The 20,314-nt window shown below is 37.0% G+C and overlaps 1 protein-coding gene across 1 annotated transcript; it reads right to left on the minus strand.

Annotated features, from left to right (window-relative positions):
* Window positions 1-2,603: 2,603 nt before the first annotated feature.
* On the minus strand, window positions 2,604-20,075 carry LOC143405653 (transmembrane protease serine 11B-like protein). Its single transcript, XM_076864028.1, has 9 exons — window positions 19,892-20,075; window positions 16,693-16,811; window positions 16,528-16,595; window positions 7,067-7,227; window positions 6,350-6,388; window positions 5,667-5,841; window positions 4,145-4,404; window positions 3,545-3,687; window positions 2,604-2,765 (listed from the first exon to the last, which is right to left on the minus strand). Exons 1-9 carry the CDS (start codon window positions 20,073-20,075, stop codon window positions 2,604-2,606), a joined length of 1,311 nt encoding a protein of 436 aa, XP_076720143.1.
* Between the last annotated feature and the right edge of the window lie 239 nt (window positions 20,076-20,314).

Here is a 20,314-nt window from a genome sequence, read left to right on the forward strand (position 1 = left end):
GCCAGTTTATTTAACTAAATAGAGTGCATTGTGAGTTATATCTTTTTGTTGATGATATATTCTCTCATTTAAAACATGTACAGAATTATCATTTGTTTTGAATAATGTTTAAATGAACATAATACTAATTGTGGGAATTTGATTTTAATAAATAACTAATGAAAATTTTATATACAAAACTGATGCCTCTGCATTGCTAATTTTCATCATAATGTCTGTCATTAACAAACTTTAAGTAAAATATAGAATATGGAGTGTTATACTTAAATTTGAAAAAGTTTATCTACTGGTTTCATAAAGCTCTTTGTTTTGAGTGAAAAAAGGTAATACACAGACATTTATTTGTAGTAAATTGATTTTTAAACACAAAATAGAGATCTCCAAGATGAAAATATATATGGATTCATATTTGTTGTATTTGTTGGTGATTTAACGCCCTCTAAAAAAGAACTAGATTTTTTTTATTCATATGTTTCTTGACTAACTCCTTGCTAGGACTCAATTTTTAACTCCAGTGTAACCTGAATTTTAAAAATAGCATTTTTTCATTTATTTAACATTTGCATCATGATAAATGAAAACAATAGAAAAACGTGTTATTTAAGAGCTTCTCAGTATTCTCCATTTCCTTCATCACATGACTTATCTCTATCTGATATAAAATAACTAAAAATCACATTTATATAAAATAACAAAAATCACATCACATGACTTTCAGTTACCATGACTTATCTCTATCGGATATAAAATAACTAAAAATCACATTTAAAAGTGAATTTACCAAACTTCAGGATAACTTCATTATAAGGTTATATATGTTATACAGTTATTCCACATTTTTGATAAAGCAAAACTTGTAATTGGTAGACAGTGTACAACTCAGTAAAATATTTTTTTGCAGAAAATTTAATAAAAGATTTTATTTAATATTTTTATATTCTAACCCATTGAAACTTAAATAAAATTTGAATACTCTATAAAGATTCATGAAATCTTGAAATCAAGTTTACAATCAATATGGTTAAAAAAATTTACTCTTCCATAGTGAATATTATAGACTGAAGTCACTTAACTTGTGAAGGATATATGGTTCATAAAACAGAACTTATGTTCTATTCCAGAGACTGTGGGACTAAAACCATGGTCAATAATTTATATTTCTCCCCTACAGAAAACCTACCTACAAACACAGTATGTATATCTATCTCTTGTGGTTGATTCCTTTGCTACTGACTAACCATGAGATCACAGATCAACTACAATTGTTGCATAAAGGCAGAGGCTGCTTTCAGCAACCTGGCCAACCTACACCTGCAGGTCTCCCTTGTCTTCCTCTCTTGGCCTCTATTCCCACCATGAAAACTTGACACGGAAGGTATAGGCTGCTTCTCCAAATTGATGGAGAAGTGCCAGGGCAGCCAGCATCCGTGAAAGATGAAAAACCACACAGTGTCTTAGCCCTCTGCCTGGTGGACTGGTAGCCATTTGCAGATGAATGGGTCAGCAGTCTGAATAATATGGGGAAGTCAGTTGGCCCTAGACATAAACTGATATCAGACCCTGTTGGATCTGCACATCCTAGGCTCTGAGCCTACTGATCACCACTTTTATGGCTTCCTAGAGAACTACTTCCTAGACTGGAAGGGGAAATTCATCCTGAACTTGAGCAGCCATCTCAAAGAACTCTGCAGACTGGAGGTGGCCAAGCTGAGCTAGGCCAGACTCATCTTGAAGCATGTGAGGAACACCCCCATCCTCCACTTCATCCCGTATGAAGAACGGAAGAAGAAAAGAGAGAAGAAGAAAAAGGGGAAGAAGAAGAAAAGGAGGAAGAGAAGGAGCCACCTGAGAACTCTTAATAAACAAAACCCAAAAAGATGAAGAAAACAGTCATTAAAAACCAATGGTATTACTTTAAATTTATTTTAAATACAGTACACATTTAATGGTATATAGTTATTTTTTCAAATATATTACAGTAATGAATTTCTATAAAAACCTATACCAACACTGAAAAATTATTGTCTCTATTATAAGTTTAACTGCATGGTTTAGCTTACTTTTGATGATGGTGATATTATTTCACAAGGATTACAAGGACTGATAAAGATCCACAAAAAATATGAGACTTTAACTCAGTACCTACATTCAGACAAGGTTTAGGTCACAGTCACATTTCATCTACCAAAGCTGTGACATCAAAGTAGACACAGCATGTTCCAATCCATCTCTCATCATGCTGCCTGCTAATTTGCTATGGACAAAGACACACTTTCATAATCCTACAAAATCTGAATAACAAAAAACAAGAAATTTATGCTGTGGTGAGATAACTATGATGTGGGTTAATTAAATAAAAAACAAATATTATTATAATAGTTCTTTTTGGTGAGAGTACTTTATTGGCCTAAGCAATAGGGACCAAAACAACAAGATTTCTTATTTTGTCTTGTTATTTTTGCTTAAAATGTAATTTCATAAACATTCCCTTAGGGTCATTATACTTTCAATCATGGTACACACTAGTTTTAAAATCATGTTAAATTTGGCTTGGCTTAACAGTCAAAAATGTCCTGAACTAGATGGTACAAGATGATTTTCTCTTAAACACCAGTCTTGGAGGCAATCCAGTCACGGTAGGAAGTCACTCGCATGTAGACCCCTGGTTTATTGATTTTTCCACATTCAACTCCCCAGCTCACTGTTCCAACAAGGTACCAAATATCTCGAGAATTGGGATGAACCAGTGGTCCTCCAGAGTCACCCTAAATAAAACAAAGGACATTTATCATTTTGACAATTTTCTTTCAGATACTTCAGTTACAGGAAATGTTAAACCCAGATTCAGTCTGCAACTGGTTGTTGTTTCATGGAGACCTGAGGAGGGTATGTGATGCAAATCCCTGTACCATCCTTATCCCCACTGTGACCCACTGGAATGTATTCTCTGGTATTTACCTGAACCTGACCGTGTTATCTGAAAAGTTCCAAACTCTAATTCTATAAGAGAGCTTTCGGGTGACATGTAGTATTAATGTAATTGAGATTTGGGGTTTCATATCTGAGAAAATTATTCAGAACACTACTCATGAGAGAGATGAGAATATGGGAAGAATTTGGGAATGGGCTTAAAGTAAAACATTTCTGAGACTGCCCTTTTATTGAGATGTGCTTGAGAGATGGACTGCATGCCTGTTTTGCCACTTACTAGGAGTGTGACCACGTACAAAGTACTTAATGTTCCTCTGTCTCAGTTTTCTCATCTATGAAATGAGAACACCTACATTATAAGATCATGATGAGAACTAAATGAATGGATATTTGTAAAGGACTTAGGAGAGTAGCCAATTCAGAATAAGTTCAACGTAAGTGTTGAAATACATCTTGTACATAGAGAAGAATTACTATTGTGTGAAGCGGAGAGGGACTGCCAAAGTACTAATCAACTGAAGCATGCAATTATCTCCATCTTGATGATTTTCGTTAAAATAAATAGCAGTTATTTATATACTATGTGTTCAATATGAATGGTATCCACAGTTACCTGGCAGGCATCAATATTTCCTTCCAAGTACCCGGCACATAACATTGTATCCTTTATCACTCCATTATACACTTCTGGAGCATTACAAGTGTTTGTATCAATAATTTTCACTGGTGCTTTCTGAAGTAACTCTGGGAATTCACCTACAGAAAGTAAACATCAGCAAAAGAGTGGCTGTGAAACAAAACAGGATGGAAACCTTCCTTGGTCCTCTGTCAGTAAGACCTATATTTGTTGCCTCTTCGGATAAAAAAAAGCCCACTCAGTTCCATCAGTCAAACTGATAAAAAAAAAAATCTTCAAATAAAATTTAAAACATCTTTCAAATGTGCCTTTTGAAGTGTTCATCTTTCTTGTATCTTTGGACCAGAATCTTCTCAATTAGGTTCTCCAGGTAAGGGAGGTTCTACACCCCAACAGGTTTTCCTGGAATGCTCCAAACCAAGGCAATTTGCAGTCATAACCCCATAAGCAACATTTTCTGATGATCTCCTGAGTGCACTGGGCATCTGGAGGTAAACGATGTCTTGGACTCTACTTAGATGGCTCATATTTCTTGTTGCATTTTTACCTTGCATAGTATGTTTTCACTGGACTCACCATCAAATGTAAGTGCTCCCCATCCTGTAACAACAACTCCTTCACCTGGTGGCACAATCTCTGTGGCTTCAGGAAGACAAACTCGATGTACGTCATTTGTAAAAACAACTTTTTCAGTGAGTAGTATAACTGCAACATCATCATGATGCTCACCCTTGATGTAGTCTTCATGAATAATAATTTGTTGAACATAATGTTGCATATAGGGGGGACTTACTATAGTGCCAAAGCTAACAGTATAGTTTTTGGGGTTTTCTGACCTAAAGAAACAAAAACAAAAATAAATCAATTTTTTATTTATTTGTAAATAAATAGAAATTCTGCATTCTATAATGAATAGTAGAAATTCTGCATATACTATACACTTCTTTATGACATTAGTGTTTCTTTTCCCAATAGTCCATTGCAACTTGACGTTTTAATTCATTTTTAAACATTTAAAAAACATTGAGTCCCTACACCATACATTGCATAAGGATAAAGAAATGAAAAAAATAACGTATGTTTTCAAGATATGCTTTTCAAACATATGCTTAAATAAAGTAATAGATGGGCACAAACACAGACAATTACAATAATTGTTTAAATTCTTGAGTGTATAATTAAAGGAACCACTAAACAGAAGGGGTTGAATTTGTGTGCTTAAAGGAAGATTTCTTAGGGAAAGTAGTATTTTGAATAGGACCGAGCCATATTTGCCTAAAAGACCATGAAAGTGGAACATTTATGGAAAAAAGTGGGGGGAGATTGATTTATGGAGTCAGAGAGGTTTGAAATAGGATGCTGCATTTTAGCAACCACAAATTGTTTAATATCTGAAGAGTAAAGTGATGAAGAGAATACTCATAAGAAAATAATAAAATACCAAAAATCATGACCCTTCTCATTTTTTTAATTTACCATGTTATTATTAGTTTTTTTATTTGTTTTAATTAGTTACACATGCCAGTACAATGACCTTGACATATCATACATTTGAATCAGATGGGATATAATTTCTCATTTTTCTGAGTATACAGGTTGCGATTTTTATCATGTAATTTTTCCTTCAACCAGGACCTTTTTTCATGTCTTCAGTAATATTTTTAATGTTTTTATTGGTGCACTATAGTTACACATAGTATATATATCCATGGAATATAATTTGCTCTACTTCAATCCCCAGTACTTTCCTTTCCCTCTTGTTCTCCCTGAGCTGTTCCTCTTCCTTTGTTCTACTGGTCTTCCTTCTATTTATTTATAGGTTTTGTTTTTTAAAATTTGTGCTTTATGGATATACATGAATATGAAATTCACTGTGGTATATTTGTCTGTGTACGTAGCATGATTTGGTCAATTTATGAGTTTGGCTTATTTCACTTAGCATGATGTTCTCCAGCTTTATCCAGGTATCAGCAAATGCCATAAGACACTTTTGAAGATGAAAAGGGATGCAACTAAGAATTCAGCAGGTATAACAGCTACAAACTGGGACTCATGCAGGGCTGCTCATCACCACAGATGAGCAACATGATGAACTTACCGTTGAAAGCAGTGAGCTGCAGTTACCAAATATCTCTCACTGATCAAGGATGCCCCACAGTAGTGTCGGCCATTCAATTTCACACTTGCTTGCCATGGCCATTCTCCTTTTTGAGCAGTGGAACCTCCTTTGATTCTATCATATGTAGCTGACATCCTTGGTCGTCTTCCACAGCCTATCAGAGAGGGTCAGTTTTGCTCCGTTGAGAATAGAAAGATAATGTATGGTTACAAAGCATAGAGTTGTCCTGATATGATTATATCTGACAATATCTTACACTGATAGGAATAAAATATAATCAGTACAGGAATCATTAGCTGTCCCTGGATCACCTCTCTAGCCATCATAACAGTTCCAAGATACTTTAGCACTTGGACAATGTGTAAGATGTGGGAGGAAAAGTCACAGTTAAACCCATGGACTTTGTAACCAGACTCCCTTAGTTTGAATTCTGGTCCCACAACTCACAAGCTGGATAAATCTGGCTAATTATTTCACTTATTTTTATTTGAATTTCCTCACCTCTAAAATGATATCATAAGCATGCTTATCTCTAGCACTGCTAAGAAGATTGCATGAATTATTCTATATGAAGCACTCAGAATTCTGTCTAGTAAAGAGAAACAAATCTTGACTTATATTTCATATTATCTCTTGTTTAATTTTAAAAGTATTGAACTTACGATTGTTGATCATCTTTTCAGCTTCAAACTTACTGATTTCTGTAATTAAACAAAAAATCCATGATTATTTAAGAATTGAGCCTGAGGCAATGGGAAAAGATGGTAGCTCTAGAAGAGAAAAGGTCCAGAAATAATTTGAATTCTCAAGATGAAGAGTCAATGGAAATGAGAGAACGTTGGTTTATTGGAATTTTTCTCTTTCTATATGTGAATGTATTAGGTGAAAATATCCTCTTCATAGTTCCACACAGGAGACTTCTTTTTTATTTAATTGAAATTATATCTACATCATCTAAAGTGGAAAATTGTGAGTTTTCTATCATAGAAGGAGAGGAAGTCTTCAAAAGTGAATCTAATTTGGGTCTATAAACAAAAATACTTTAAAAAGTGACCTGTCTTATAATGGCAGATCCAGTGTTGTTTCTGAAAATTTAGGATACCACAAAAAGAAAACCAAAGCACACCATTACTTATAAAGATTGTTTAAAGTAGTAATATCAGCTTTAGAATGAGAAAGAGTTCCCCTTCCTTCAAACCATCTATAATGTGTCCTTAATAATAACACATTGAAATGAATTAAATGAGTTAAAAAGTCTGATTTAAAATGAAATTCATTTAAAAATGTATTTAAGATCAGCTTTGTGTCTGGTATGTATGATATGTGTTAGGGACAAAATAATGAAAATAACATTGCTCAGGTATAATATATAAGCTTACCCATGAGCTTCAGAGAATCAGGATCTGTAGGCAAGGATCCAGAGTGGCTTGTCAGCATCTGACGTAAGATGCTTTCAATTCTTTGTCTTGCAGTTTCTTTCGATGATCTGGAATTCTTGAATACCAGCCATATATGTGCTGTCAGACTGTTGTTATCGGGACTGGAAACAACATAAAAGTTTAATATGTTGCTAAAAGTAGCATTTCCTTCCTCACTGTCTGACTTTTTTTTTTAATCTTGGCTTCTTCTGCTCTTTTATGGCTCTGTGCACTACTTTCACTTTAGGTCAAACAGGCTTATTCACTTGTCTACATTTAGTGGTAACATTATTCATGCAACTATATTATTCAGTTTAGAGTCAGTTCTACAAATCTGAAAAAGTAGGGAAAGCTGATACACAAATTATGGCAATGACACAATTCTATTCTCTAGGAATTTCCAAACATGCATACAATGACTATAACAAATGAGGGAGACACAGGAAGATATTTATCCTAACTGTAGACATTCAGAGGAATAATGAGTCATTTTTTACTTAAGTATCAGATAAATTTTCATGAAAGAGGTGATATATACACTGGACTTCAAATATTGTTATTGCTACTTCATCATCAAATAGAAAATTTCACAGAGGAGGAATCATACTACAGAATAACTGACTGATAATAATATCAATTAACAGTTATTGTGCATCTGATGTTTTTTGTTATCACATATATTAGTACACATTTTGTTGTATCTATGATAATACTGAAACATAAGTATGTATCATTTATCATGTTTTATACATTTGGAAAAATTGAGGCTCTGACAGATTATGTAAATATACTCAATATGCAACTACTAAATGGGGGTTTAGGGTCAGTACAGCTGATTCCATAAATAGGGCTCCTTACTCTATGCACTCCATCATATATCTAGTCATCCAGTGACTGTGGTGTTTGAGGGATTGGACTCAGATGGAGACAGGCTTTTAATGCAATGCAAGGGGGTAGCAGTGATGAGAAGATGTTGAATAAAATTGCATTCAAATATTAATCTGAAGACTGATGGGGAAATTTGGTGGGCAGCCCAAGAGGCTGGCCAACAAAATTACCAAGGAGCCCGGAGGCTAGTGTCTGGAGTGTTATCATTATGTTCTGAGTCTCCCTAAGGGGTACTCAACATTTTGGCATATAAATCAATAACAATTCCTACTGAGCACTCCACTCACATTGCTACCAAGCAAAATAGTAAGTGATTTTTGCAGCATTATGTGCCAAAGTGAAAAACTGTTCTGTGGCCTTTCTGTCACTTGGTCTTGACCCTACAGATACCTGAAGTTATGTGCACTGGAAAACAAAGCAGAGAGGCCTTCTGGTGGTTGCAATCACCTGAGACCTTCAACTTTAGTTTTCCATTTCTGTCCAGTACTAAAATTGCTATTTGGAACCTTAACTCGTTCTGCAATTCCAGAAATCACATGAGCCCAGAACCAGGGAGAGAAGGAAGAACATTAGTAACACTAATGAAAGTAAAAGTAATAATCACTTTCACTGAAAATATATTTATTTGAAAGTATTTCCATACACATAATCTTTTTAATTCTGAGTAAAGTTCTATGAGCAAGGCAGGGCAGATGTTGTCACTAACATTTCATAAGAGAAAGGAATAGATTCAAAGTGGTATAATGACTGATTCAAAACTCTAGGGCTACTAAATGGCAAAGACAGGGCTGAAGTTGTCTAACTGCATTTTAAGGTTCTTTCTACTATTTTTTGCTATTCCAAATCCATATGCAGAGAACATAGTATAGTTATTTTGCTTCTTGATATGGTGACCAGAGGGTTCTCCTTGGTAAGCCTGTCTTCTACCCCATATATAATAAGAATACTGGGGTCATTCCACAAAATGTTAAACTGACTTGCAAGTAGAAAGACTGGAGAAAACAGAGTTCATGTTTATGATTCTGATAAATAAAATGTTAGTGTGTCAAACATTGGTCTAAAGAACAATCTATGTTTTTTGGATATAAATACTTAGGAAATAAGAATGATGAGTAGGGGGATCCAACATGGCGGCCGGCGAGGAAGCTGCACTTTCAATATCTCCACATTAACGGGATCAGAAACACCAATTAAAACAGCTACATTCTACCTACTGAGGATCTTCTAGCAAAATTCCGTTGAAAGGAGACCTGCCGAGAATTAGTAAGTTTATTAGACGTGACAGTTTGCCCCAAACAAGTGAAACTTGACTGGCAGCGCGGGCTCAGAGTCCAATCCCGCGGCCACCCGCCGCTTCTGCAAGCGGCAGGCGGCCCAGAGCAGCGCGGCAGAAGGGTCCCCGCCCAGCCAGCAGACAGCGCCCGCCATCCCGGCTACCCTGGCGGCCCTGCTTTCGCGCGGCGAACAGCCACCCCACCCGGCTGGTCCTTAGCCACGCCGCTGCAGACACCCGGCTTTACAAGCGCCCCCGGCGACCCTGCTCAGCGAGAAGGGTCCCCGCCCTGCCGGCAGACAGCTCCCGCCATTCCACTCTTGTTCTGCAAGCAGCCACCCCGCCCGCTTGGTTCTTAGCCACGAGGCTGCAGCCGCCCGGCTTTACAAGCGCCCCCGGCGACCCTGCTCGGCGAGAAGGGTCCCCGCCCTGCCGGCAGACAGCTCCCGCCATTCCGCTCTTGTTCTGCAAACAGCCAGCCCGCCCGCTTGGTTCTTAGCCACGAGGCTGCAGCCGCCCGGCTTTACAAGCGCCCCCGGCGACCCTGCTCGGCGAGAAGGGTCCCCGCCCTGCCGGCAGACAGCTCCCGCCATTCCGCTCTTGTTCTGCAAGCAGCCACCCCGCCCGCTTGGTTCTTAGCCACGAGGCTGCAGCCCCCCGGCTTTACAAGCGCCCCCGGCGGCCCTGCTCTGCGAGAAGGGTCCCCGCCCTGCCGGCAGACAGCTCCCGCCATTCCGCTCTTGTTCTGCAAACAGCCAGCCCGCCCGCTTGGTTCTTAGCCACGAGGCTGCAGCCGCCCGGCTTTACAAGCGCCCCCGGCAACCCTGCTTGGCGAGAAGGGTCCCTGCCCGGCCAACAGACAGTTTCCGCCATCCCGGCTACCCTGCCGGTCCCGCTCTTGCCCTGCAAACAGCCACCCCGCCCGCCTGGGTCTTAGACACGCGGCGGCAGCCGCCCGGCTTTACAAGCGCCCCCAGCGGCCCTGCTCGTCGAGAAGGGTCCCTGCCCGGCCGGCAGACAGCTCCCACCATCCCGGCACTCCTGGCGGCCCGCCCGCTCTGCGAAGGGTTACCCCACCCGGCTCTTAGCCACGCGGGCGCCATCTGCCTGGCGCTGAGGGAGCCCCCGGCGGCCCAGCGCAGCCAGAAGGGTCCCCGCCTGGCCCGACAGAAGGCACATGCCCTTCCGGCTCTGCTAACGGCCCTGCCCACCCAGGAAAGGGCTCCCCACCTTGAGAGGATGGGAAGGAAATCTAACCAAGCCTCTATGAATTAGCGAACTGGGATCTAAAACCAGAGATTATATCAGACCAGAGACAAGCCAGTTCCACCTCTCCCTTCGGTCACTCCTGCAAGGAGCCAGGGGCCCGCCATAGCAGAGAGGGGAAGTCACCAAAGATCGGCCAAAGAGATTCCTTCCCAGCGGACTCTAAATTAGCAGGAGCGGCGAGGGAGCCGGACGGAGCTGGCGGGAACCGCGGCAGCGGCACGGGAACCGGCGGGAGCTGAGGCGGCGCTGACGCAGGAGCCGGCGGGAGCCGCGCGGCGCGGGTCTCCCAGCTACAGCCCCCACCAGTGCTGACAACTGAGGTCTCTTGCACCAGATACGGGGGCGTGGCTACCAGAAGAACGAAACGCGATCAGTATGAAAAGACAAGGAAAGAAAGGACCACAAGCAATGCAGGTCAACTCAACTTTAGAAGAGGTAATATCTGCAGCAGATGGAATGTCAGATAAAGAATTCAGGATATACATGCTTCAGATGATCTGGAGTCTCAAGGAAGACATTAGACAGCAAAATCAGACAATGAAAGACCACTTCGACCACTTCGACAATAAATTACACAAACAAATCCAAGAAGCAAAAGATCAATTATACAGGGAGATAGAGGTTATAAAAAACAAACAAACAGAAATCCTGGAAATGCAGGAAACAATAAACCAACTTAAAAACTCAATTGAGAATACTACCAGCAGAGTAGAACACTTAGAAGATAGAACATCAGACAATGAAGACAAAGTATTTCAACTGGAGAAGAACATAGACAGCTCAGCAAAGCTGTTAAGAAACCATGAGCAGAACATTCAAGAAATATGGGATAACATAAAGAGACCCAACTTAAGGGTCATGGGGATACAGGAAGGTATTGAGGTCCAAACCAAAGGAATGACCAATCTATTCAACGAAATAATACGAGAAAACTTCCCAGACTTGAAGAATGAGACAGAATCCCAAATCCTAGAAGCCTACAGGACGCCGAATGTGCAAAATCATAAGAGAGCCACACCTAGACACATTATAATGAAGATGCCCAACATACAGAATAAGGAGAGAATTTTAAAAGCTACAAGAGAAAGGAAGCAGATTACATTTAGGGGTAAACCAATCAGGATAACAGCTGATCTTTCAACACAGACTCTGAAAGCTAGAAGATCCTGGAATAACATATTTCAAACGTTGAAAGAAAAGGGGTTCCAACCAAGAATTGTGTATCCCGCGAAATTAAGCTTCAGGATGGAAGATGAAATTAAAACCTTCCATGATAAACAAAAGTTAAAAGAATTTGCAGCTAGAAAACCAGCTCTTCAAAACATCCTCGGCAAAATATTACAGGAAGAGGAAATGGAAAATATCAATGAAAACCAACAGCGGGAGGTAGTACAGTAAAGGTGGGGGGGAATAATCAAAGAGGAAAACAAACCATGTTTAGTAACATAAATAAACAAATATGGCTGGAAGAACAAACCATATCTCAATAATAACTCTAAATGTTAATGGCTTAAACTCACCAATTAAGAGACACAGGCTAGCAGAATGGATCACTAAACAAGACCCAACAGTATGCTGCCTTCAGGAGACACATCTGATAGGAAAAGACATACATAGACTGAAGGTGAAAGGTTGGGAAAAATCATATCACTCATATGGACTTCGCAAACAAGCAGGAGTGTCCATACTCATTTCAAATAAAATAGATTTCAAGCCAAAGTTAATCAAAAGGGATGAAGAGGGACACTACATACTTCTCAAGGGAACCATACACCAACAAGACATAACAATTATAAATATATATGCCCCAAACAATGGTGCAGCTATGTTCATCAAACAAACTCTTCTCAAGTTCAAGAGTCTAATAGACCACCATACAATAATCATGGGAGACTTCAACACACCTCTCTCACCACTGGACAGATCTTCCAAACAAAAGTTGAATAAGGAAACTATAGAGCTCAATAACACAATTAATAACCTAGACTTAATTGACATATATAGAATATACCACCCAACATCAAGCAGTTACACTTTTTTCTCAGCAGCACATGGATCCTTCTCAAAAATAGATCATATATTATGTCACAGGGCAACTATTAGACAATATAAAGGAGTAGAGATAATACCATGCATATTATCTGATCATAATGGAATGAAATTGAAAATCAACAATAAAAGAAGTAAGGAAAAATCATGCATCACTTGGAGAATGAACAATAGGTTACTGAATGATCAATGGGTTATAGAAGACATCAAGGAGGAAATTAAAAAATTCTTAGAGATAAATGAAAACACAGACACAACATATCGGAATCTATGGGACACATTGAAAGCAGTTCTAAGAGGAAAATTTATTGCTTGGAGTTCATTCCTTAAAAAAAGAAAAAACCAACAAATAAATGATCTAATACTTCAACTCAAAATCCTAGAAAAAGAAGAGCAAAAAAACAGCAAAAGAAGTAGAAGACAAGAAATAATTAAAATCAGAGCTGAAATTAATGAAATCGAAACGAAAGAAACAATTGAAAAAATTGACAAAACTAAAAGTTGGTTCTTTGAAAAAATAAATAAAATCGACAGACCCTTAGCCACGCTAACAAAGAGAAGAAGAGAGAGAACTCAAATTACCAGCATACGGGATGAAAAAGGCAATATCACAACAGACACTTCAGAAATACAGAAGATTATCAGAAATTATTTTGAATCCTTATACTCCAATAAAATAGAAGATAGTGAAGGCATCGATAAATTTCTTAAGTCATATGATTTGCCCAGATTGAGCCAAGAGGATATTGACAACCTAAACAGACCAATATCAATTGAGGAAATAGAAGATACCATCAAAAGACTACCAACTAAGAAAAGCCCAGGACCGGATGGGTATACAGCAGAGTTTTTCAAAACCTTTAAAGAGGAATTAACACCAATACTTTTCAAGCTATTTAAGGAAATAGAAAAAGAGGGAGAACTTCCAAATTCATTCTATGAGGCCAACATCACCCTGATTCCTAAACCAGACAAAGACACTTCAAAGAAAGAAAACTACAGACCAATATCTCTAATGAACCTTGATGCAAAAATCCTCAATAAACTTCTTGCGAACCGGATACAAAAACATATCAAAAAAATTGTGCACCATGATCAGGTAGGATTTATCCCTGGGATGCAAGGTTGGTTCAATATACGGAAATCAATAAATGTTATTCACCACATCAACAGGCTTAAAAATAAGAACCATATGGTCATCTCGATAGATGCGGAAAAAGCATTCGACAAAGTACAGCATCCCTTTATGTTCAAAACTCTAGAAAAACTAGGGATAACAGGAACATACCTCAACATTGTAAAAGCAATCTATGCTAAGCCTCAGGCTAGCATCATTCTGAATGGAGAAAAACTGAAGGCGTTCCCTCTAAAATCTGGAACAAGACAGGGATGCCCTCTCTCACCACTTCTGTTCAACATAGTTCTCGAATCACTGGCCAGAGCAATTAGACAGACGAAAGAAATTAAAGGCATAAAAATAGGAAAAGAAGAACTCAAATTATCACTATTTGCAGATGACATGATTCTATACCTAGCAGACCCAAAAGGGTCTACAAAGAAACTATTAGAGCTAATAAATGAATTCAGCAAAGTGGCAGGCTATAAGATCAACACGCATAAATCAAAGGCATTCCTGTATATCAGCAACAAATCCTCTGAAATGGAAATGAGGACAACCACCCCATTCACAATATCCTCAAAGAAAATAAAATACTTGGGAATCAACCTAACAAAAGAGGTGAAAGACTTATACAATGAAAACTACAGAACCCTAAAGAGAGAAATAGAAGAAGATCTTAGAAGATGGAAAAATATACCCTGTTCATGGATAGGTAGAAGTAACATCATCAAAATGGCGATATTACCAAAAGTTCTCTATAGGTTTAATGCAATGCCAATCAAAATCCCAACGGCATTTCTTGTAGAAATAGAGAAAGCAATCATGAAATTCATATGGAAAAATAAAAGACCCAGAATAGCAAAAACAATTCTAAGCAGGAAATGTGAATCAGGCGGCATAGCTATACCAGACTTCAAACTATACTACAGAGCAATAGTAACAAAAACAGCATGGTACTGGTACCAAAACAGGCAGGTGGACCAATGGTACAGAATAGAGGACACAGAAACCAATCCACAAAACTACAACTATCTTATATTTGATAAAGGGGCTAAAAGCATGAAATGGAAGAAGGATAGCATCTTCAACAAATGGTGTTGGGAAAACTGGAAATCCATATGCAACAAAATGAAACTGAATCCCTTTCTCTCGCCATGCACAAAAGTTAACTCAAAGTGGATCAAGGAACTTGATATCAAATCAGAGACATGGCGTCTGATAGAAGAAAAAGTTGGCTATGATCTACATACTGTGGGGTCGGGCTCCAAATTCCTCAATAGGACACCCATAGCACAACAGTTAATAACTAGAATCAACAAATGGGACTTACTAAAACTAAAAAGTTTTTTCTCAGCAAAAGAAACAATAAGAGAGGTGAATAGGGAGCCTACGTCCTGGGAACAAATCTTTACTCCTCACACTTCAGACAGAGCCCTAATATCCAGAATATACAAAGAACTAAAAAAATTAGACAATGAGATAACGAATAACCCAATCAACAAATGGGCCAAGGACCTGAACAGAAATTTCTCAGAGGAGGACATACAATCAATCAACAAGTATATGAAAAAATGCTCACCATCTCTAGCAGTCAGAGAAATGCAAATCAAAACCACCCTAAGATACCATCTCACTCCAGTAAGATTGGCAGCCATTAGGAAGTCAAACAGCAACAAGTGCTGGCGAGGATGTGGAGAAAAGGGTACTCTTGTACATTGCTGGTGGGACTGCAAATTGGTGCGGCCAATTTGGAAAGCAGTATGGAGATTTCTTGGAAAGCTCGGAATGGAAACACCATTTGATCCAGCTATTCCACTACTCGGTCTATTCCCTAAAGACCTAAAAAGAGCACACTATAGGGACACTGCTACATCCATGTTCATAGCAGCACAATTCACAATAGCAAGACTGTGGAACCAACCTAGATGCCCTTCAATAGACGAATGGATAAAAAAAATGTGGCATTTATACACAATGGAGTATTACTCTGCATTAAGAAATGACAAAATCATAGAATTTGGAGGGAAATGGATGGCATTAGAGCAGATTATGCTAAGTGAAGCTAGCCAATCCCTTAAAAACAAATGCCAAATGTCTTCTTTGATATAAGGAGAGTTACTAAGAACAGAGTAGGGAAGAAGAGCATGAGAAGAAGATTAACATTAAACAGGGATGAGAGGTGGGAGGGAAAGGGAGAGAGAAGGGAAATTGCATGTAAATGGAAGGAGACCCTCAGGGGTATACAAAATTACATACAAGAGGAAGTGAGGGGAAAGGAGGGAAAATATAAGGGGGAGAAATGAAGTACAGTAGAGGGGGTAGAGAGAGAAGAGGGGAGGGGAGGGGGGAGGGGGGATAGCGGAGGATGGGAAAGGCAGCAGAATACAACAGACTCCAGAATGGCAATATGTAAATCAATGTGCAACTGATGTGATTCTGCAATCTGTATATGGGGTAAAAATGGGAGTTCATATCCCACTTGAATCAAAGTGTGAATTATGATATATCAAAAACTATGTAATGTTTTGAACAACCTACAATAAAAATTAATTAAAAAAAAAAAAAAAAAAAAAAAAAAAAAAAGAATGATGAGTAATCCACAATTTTAAAGTTAATGCATTCCTGGTAGATTTAATGAATTCAACAATAAAGCCCCAAAACTTACTTCAGTTTTGTACTGAACAATTTGTCTGATATTTATGATAATGTTTGACATTAGTAACTTACTAGTTAATGACTATAACATATCAATAGAAATTTTCACAGAAGAACTTGAAGTATAATGATATGCACACTGATTGAGGATTAGTATTCTTTACTTACACTAGTGTGATGACTTGAGAATTGATATATTGTCTGTAAATGTTAGAACTTTGAAATGCATCAACCATCTGTGAGGAGAAAACATAGTCAAGCATCAAAATCCAATTATAAATTTATATTTCAATGAATTAGCAATGAAACAAAAGTAGAAAAATACTAACTTACTTTAGTTTCAAGAATTTTACTAATATAGTTATTTTCTGGTGATGTTTCCTTTTCATAATTTTTATTATATGGGATATTCAGCACTTTGAAGCTACCTTGATAGTAGTATGTCCTATTTTCTGTGAGACAAAGAAATAATCCAAGAATTATTCAAATTAAATAGACTTCAAACTCAGATGTAGATTACATATTAATACCAACTAGTATGTATTATTCTTGTTGGATATTGATAAACCCATGTGAATTTTTCTGATACACTTGATTAGATACCTTAGGCATTGTTAAAAGTGTTTATAGAACCAATAATAGAACACACACATGCACCCACACATCAGAAAAAGGTCAGAAAGGAAAATTACATCATCTTGTTGAGACAGAAAGGACTATATACTATAATGAGATTTTTGTTATCAATTGCCAGATTATGAATAAAAGTAGCTACCATTTAATATCCACCAAATGAAGATATTTTGTAAAGACCTAATGAAGTATACAAATGTTTCAGAATCATCTCAGAATAACTTTCCAAATATACTAAAAGTAGCCAAGGATCAAAGCTCAGTCTGCCTAACTTGAAAACCCACAGCTAATGCATTGTGTTTCTTTTTGAAATTTTCATGGATACTTGATATATGTCACATCTTATCTTTAGTAAGGTGAATAGATATGAAGTGCTTACAGCATGTTAGACATGGGGTAAGAGTTGGTAGCATATAATAATAATAACTAAATAAATTTTATTTTACAATATGATCACTGCCCTTGAAGATTATCTTGTGGAAGAGACATGCTGAATATTGATGAAGCCATTACACGAGTAACCAATAAGAATATATTCAAATAATGAAGTTGGTTTTTCAACTACAAGTTCTATATGAATCAAGAGAAGAGAGGAATCATAATTAAAATAAAACATGGTGTTATAAAAAATGTTAAAATATTTTATAGTGCTAAATATTATGGAGAAAGAAGTTATCAAGTCCTAAACAAAAATCTGAAAATGTTATTATAAATGATTTATGAATGAATGTTGCTAATTGCAGTTAACTTGCCTGTACATTGTCTTATGTTTATTCACTATATACCATACTTTACAATTGGAGTTTATCAAGTTATAGCATAAGCAGCAAAAAAAGATCTTAAAACCATTTGAATTCTTTTTCAGAATTCAGTGTTCAAAATGCATCCTTCATTTCTTCATTTGGATTCCTATTTATTTCTATTACAATATTCAGAAGCCATGAATATTTCTTAATGTAAATTAACAAATTGTCAAGATGTGGATTTGTTTTATTACAATAGAATGAAGCACTTTTCAGAGAGACAATTGATTGATAAACAGAATATTTACTATCTAAAATATATGAGATTAAAAACTATAAACTAAAGCAAGGAAATCAACTAGTGAGTATCCTATTCTTAATTTAACTGTATGCACCAGTCATAGCGGGACATTGAGGCCTTACTAACTATGCTGAGGTCACTGTGGATATAGTCGTTGAGCTCAATTGGTACCTGATGCCATGAAAATAATCCACTGGGATGGCAAGTCAGTAAGGCAGACTCACACAATATGAATAACATTCTCAACTCCAAAAGAAGTTCAAATGCAAATATGAATTGAGAAAGATGAATAAGGGAACATAATAAGAAATCATTTTTCATGACTTGATTATTTACAAATCATTTCTAGAAAGAAAACCAAACATATATACAATTTTTTTAAACGAGGAGTACTCTGGGTCAAACGTAAGGATTTAAATGTGTATTATGAGAAGACTTCTACTTAAAGTGGACAGAGTGATGTGGGCCAGATGCTTGTCAAGTAATGTGGGCCAGATGCTTTTGAAGGGATATTCTGGTATGTAGGCCTGGAGATGGGTTGCAGACTGGGAAAGTTATGTTAACTTAGAAGTGCTTTCACTCTGTCTCCTATGTCTAAGCCCAGAAAAATAAGAAAAGACAAAAACGTTAGCTGAATTCTAAGGAAACGAAAGAAAACAGCCACAACTCCAGGCCTACTTCCCAAAACCTCTGATGCAAACAGGCCTAAACTATGAAGTATACACTAAAGTGAGAAGTTATATAAATCAGAGATGTCTTTCATAAATTAGGCTAGATATAGATTTTTCTAAAAGTTCTCAATGATTAGAATAATAATACTCCAAGTCCTGAAAACACAAAAGGAATATTTCTATTTTCCCACTGCAGAATGGCAGAAGAGAAAATATAAGTGAAAGCATACTACAATTCTCTTTGTAATATATATGGTCTAATCTTCCCACTGAGGCAATCTGTTGGTGATAGACTGGGGTATTCCTTCTAGGTAGGGAAGTCATGAATCACTGTATCATAATTAAGAGAGTATGCAAATTAGAGTGCTTTCTTCAGGGTCACTCCAGTCTCCTAAGTGTTAAATATTGAAGATAAATTTTGTCTTGTGTTTAAAGAAAATAACAGATGAGATAAGACAATGTTTGATATTAAGTTTTGAGTTCTTTGTATATCCTAGATATTAATGGACTGAGGAGCAGGTGGTAAAAATATTCTCACATTCTGTAGGCTCTGTTTTTACACTACTAATTTTTTCCATTGCTGTGTTTTTCAATTTAATGCTATGCCATTTATTGATTTTTAAATTTTATTTCTTGCACATTAGGAGTCTTATTTAGGAAGTCTGCTTCTGTGTAGACATGTTTGAGAGTTGGGCCTACATTTTCTTTTATTTTATGGTAGGGCATAAATGATATAATATCCTAAGTTAAAAACACATGGTTTTTTAAAATGACTTCAATTTTCCTCCTACACTTCAATTTTTTTAAAAAAAAAATCTATGTAGAAGGATTTTTATATTAACATCTTTATTATAAATAATCAAAATTTAATATTCATTGATTTCTCCTTTACATAGAATACATGTAATATATTAATTATAACATTGGTAGAATTATTTTTTCTGCCTGTCAACTATCTACTTATGTGCTTATGTCTCTGAAAGAATATTTATTCTTTTAACTATGTATATTAAAATCATGTGAGTAATGTAATGACAAATGTTAATAATGCTTATTTATAGGGTCTGGGGTCACTGATATCATTTTAAAGTGAGATAATACATGGTTTGCAATTGTTTCTTTACCTTCAGTGTAAATGAAAGAGCGATTATAACAAAATCAAATAAATATAAATATATACCAACCTACAGCCAGAAAATGAACCAGGAGACCAATAGTTATTCCAAGGATAGCCAACACTCCAAACACAAGGAGGGCAATCATCCATAGTGGCAAAGATGTTCGGGAAACTGTGACTGGTCTGTAAATAAAGAATATGAATATGAAAAATAAATCAGAAAAATCACAATCTTCAAATCTATACTTCATATTTCCTCCCTAAAACTCCACAATTAAGTACAGTACTAGCAAAGACATAGGAAGGAAGGAAAAAAGAAAACAATGCTTTCCTTAAAGCTTATGATTGAACTTGTGCTATGAAATTTTATGCATTTTTCTGAATCTGTGCTACAAAGTTGTTTTTCTCAAGATATCTGTACCTAGGACATACTTGCATTCAGTGATTGATGGATAGGAGCAGAGTTAGTGTCAAAAAGTTAAGATCTTTC

Source organism: Callospermophilus lateralis, chromosome 8 (genome assembly GCF_048772815.1).
Source record: "Callospermophilus lateralis isolate mCalLat2 chromosome 8, mCalLat2.hap1, whole genome shotgun sequence".
Lineage (NCBI taxonomy): Eukaryota > Metazoa > Chordata > Mammalia > Rodentia > Sciuridae > Callospermophilus > Callospermophilus lateralis.